The sequence below is a fragment of the Epinephelus moara genome, chromosome 12 (genome assembly GCF_006386435.1).
Source record: "Epinephelus moara isolate mb chromosome 12, YSFRI_EMoa_1.0, whole genome shotgun sequence".
Taxonomy (NCBI): domain Eukaryota; kingdom Metazoa; phylum Chordata; class Actinopteri; order Perciformes; family Serranidae; genus Epinephelus; species Epinephelus moara.
In genome coordinates, this window is record NC_065517.1 from 43,325,550 (window position 1) to 43,328,297 (window position 2,748).

General features: G+C 40.0%; 1 protein-coding gene across 1 annotated transcript in view; it reads left to right on the forward strand.

Moving 5' to 3' along the window:
• Nucleotides 1–2,748, forward strand: part of kidins220b (kinase D-interacting substrate 220b) — a 50,423-nt gene that overhangs the window by 33,889 nt on the left and 13,786 nt on the right. The window contains 4 exon segments of the mRNA XM_050057559.1: nucleotides 481–579; nucleotides 729–906; nucleotides 1,676–1,840; nucleotides 1,929–2,108. Coding sequence (XP_049913516.1) covers nucleotides 481–579; nucleotides 729–906; nucleotides 1,676–1,840; nucleotides 1,929–2,108 — 622 coding nt within the window.

The following is a 2,748-nucleotide window of genomic DNA, read 5'->3' on the forward strand; positions in this document are numbered from 1 at the left end:
CTGAACACACCTGAACACACACGAACACACTTGAACACAGCTGAACACAGCTGAACATACACAAACACACCTGAACACAGCTGAACACATCTGAACTCACCTGAACACACCTGAACACACACGAACACACTTGAACACAGCTGAACACAGCTGAACGCACACGAACACACCTGAACACACACGAACACACTTGAACACACACGAACACACTTGAACACAGCTGAACACAGCTGAACACACCTGAACACACACGAACACACTTGAACACAGCTGAACACAGCTGAACACACACGAACACACACAAACACACTTGAACACAGCTGAACACAGCTGACAGATCTCATCTTCTGGTTCCTAACACCTGCTGTGTCTCATGTATATAATTAATAAATGTAAATGCACCTGGGTGTGATTGTGCTCCTTCGTACAGATGTTTGGAGGCAGATGTTGTGACGTTGTGTTTCCTGTTTCCTGTCCCAGGACGGAGAGACTCCTCTGATCAAAGCCACTAAGATGAGGAACATTGAGATCGTGGAGCTGCTGCTGGATAAAGGAGCCAAAGTGTCGGCTGTCGACAAGGTGAGAACGATAAAGCCTCTTTAAGATTAACGTTAACGTTAACGTGACAGAGAGCTCAGGCTGAAGTGTGTCCTTCAAAATAAAAGTATCACAGAAACATGACTTACTTCTTCATGTTGGATCAACAGTTTTACTTCCTGTTTTCTCAGAGAGGAGACACACCCCTCCACATCGCTATCCGTGGGCGGAGTCGCCGCCTGGCCGAGCTCCTCCTCAGGAACCCCAAAGATGGCCGCCTGCTTTACCGACCCAACAAAGGCGGAGAGACGCCGTACAACATCGACTGCAGCCACCAGAAGAGCATCCTGACACAGATCTTTGGAGCGCGTATGTCTACACACAAACATGTGTGTTCTCGGGTCATCGATATGTTCTGGTCACAGGAAGTCTCACAGGAAGTCTCACTCAGATACAGACAGTACAGGTTTATATTTGTGTTCTGGCTTTAACACCAGCCATAACTGCAGGGCAGGAAGATAAATAAATCAATACAGGACCAAATACATAAATATGTAAATAATCCAATGATGAAATAAATACAAGAATAGAGGAATAAATAAATATATAATAAAAGTTGATAGTTAAACAGGTCATAGATATATAAATATCTTAATTATCTCTTTACATTTTTATTCTGTATGTTAGTGAGGTAGGTCCTAATGTCTGCATTTATTCATTTATTTCAGCTTTTACTCTTCTGTTTATTTATACATTTATTATTCATTTATATAATTATTCATTTATCTATTTATTTATTTATTTACATATTTATTTATACATTTGTTTATTTATCTTCTCCATAGAAATATTCAGATCCTTTGCTTAAATACTCAAACTACATTTTATGTACAAAACATGATGAACCTGTATAACATGACGTGTTGTTTTCATGTTTTATATGTTAAATCCTAAAGTCTGTAACAAACTGAAGCTGTTTGATCATCTGTGTTTAATATTTTAATTTAATGTTTAATCTCAGTTTTAAAGGACTGAAAGAAAAAAAAATCAGAGAGAAGAAGAGTTTAAATATTTCCCATCTGGTGTGAGTGTGATCTCACACACACATGCACACCTGAGACATTGTCTCCACCTGCAGGTCACCTGTCCCCCACAGAGACGGACGGAGACATGTTGGGTTATGACCTGTACAGCTCTGCGCTGGCTGACATCCTGAGCGAACCCACCATGCAGCCTCCCATCTGTGTTGGTCTGTACGCCCAGTGGGGCAGCGGCAAGTCCTTCCTGCTCAAGAAGCTGGAGGGTGAGTCTGCAAACACACGCACACTCACAGGACATATACATATGCACACACAGACACATCATGTGTTAACGTCCCTCCTTCTCCTCAGATGAGATGAAGACGTTTGCCGGGCAGCAGATTGAGCCGTTGTTTCAGTTCTCCTGGCTCGTCGTTTTTCTGTCTCTGCTGCTCTGCGGCTCCATCGCCGTCGTCCTCGGCTTCACCGTCGACCCCAAACTGGCCATGGCGGTCTCCCTCAGCCTGCTCGCTCTGCTCTACCTCTTCTTCGGTACGTCCTCACTGTCCATGCTCAGCCTGAGAGAGGACAGCAGGCTTTTCTCTGTCCCTGTGCTGTATGAATAAAGTTTAGTCGTGTATAAATAAAGCTTACTCATGTATAAAGTTTAGTTGTGTATAAATAAAGTTTAGTCGTGTATTAAGTTAAGACGTGTATAAATAAAGTTTAGTCGTGTATAAATAAAGGTAAGTCGTGTATAAATAAAGTTAAGTCATGTATAAAGTTTAGTCATGTATAAAGTTAAGTCGTGTATAAATAAAGGTAAGTCGTGTATAAGTAAAGTTTAGTCATGTATAAATAAAGTTAAGTCGTGTATAAATAAAGTTCAGTCGTGTATAAATAAAGGTAAGTCGTGTATAAGTAAAGTTTAGTCGTGTATAAATAAAGTTAATTCGTGTATAAATAAAGTTCAGTCGTGTATAAATAAAGGTAAGTCATGTATAAGTAAAGTTTAGTCGTGTATAAATAAAGGTAAGTCGTGTATAAGTAAAGTTTAGTCATGTATAAATAAAGTTAAGTCGTGTATAAATAAAGTTCAGTCGTGTATAATCAATCAATCAATCAATTTTATTTATAAAGCCCAATATCACAAATCACAATTTGCCTCACAGGGCTTTACAGCATACGACAT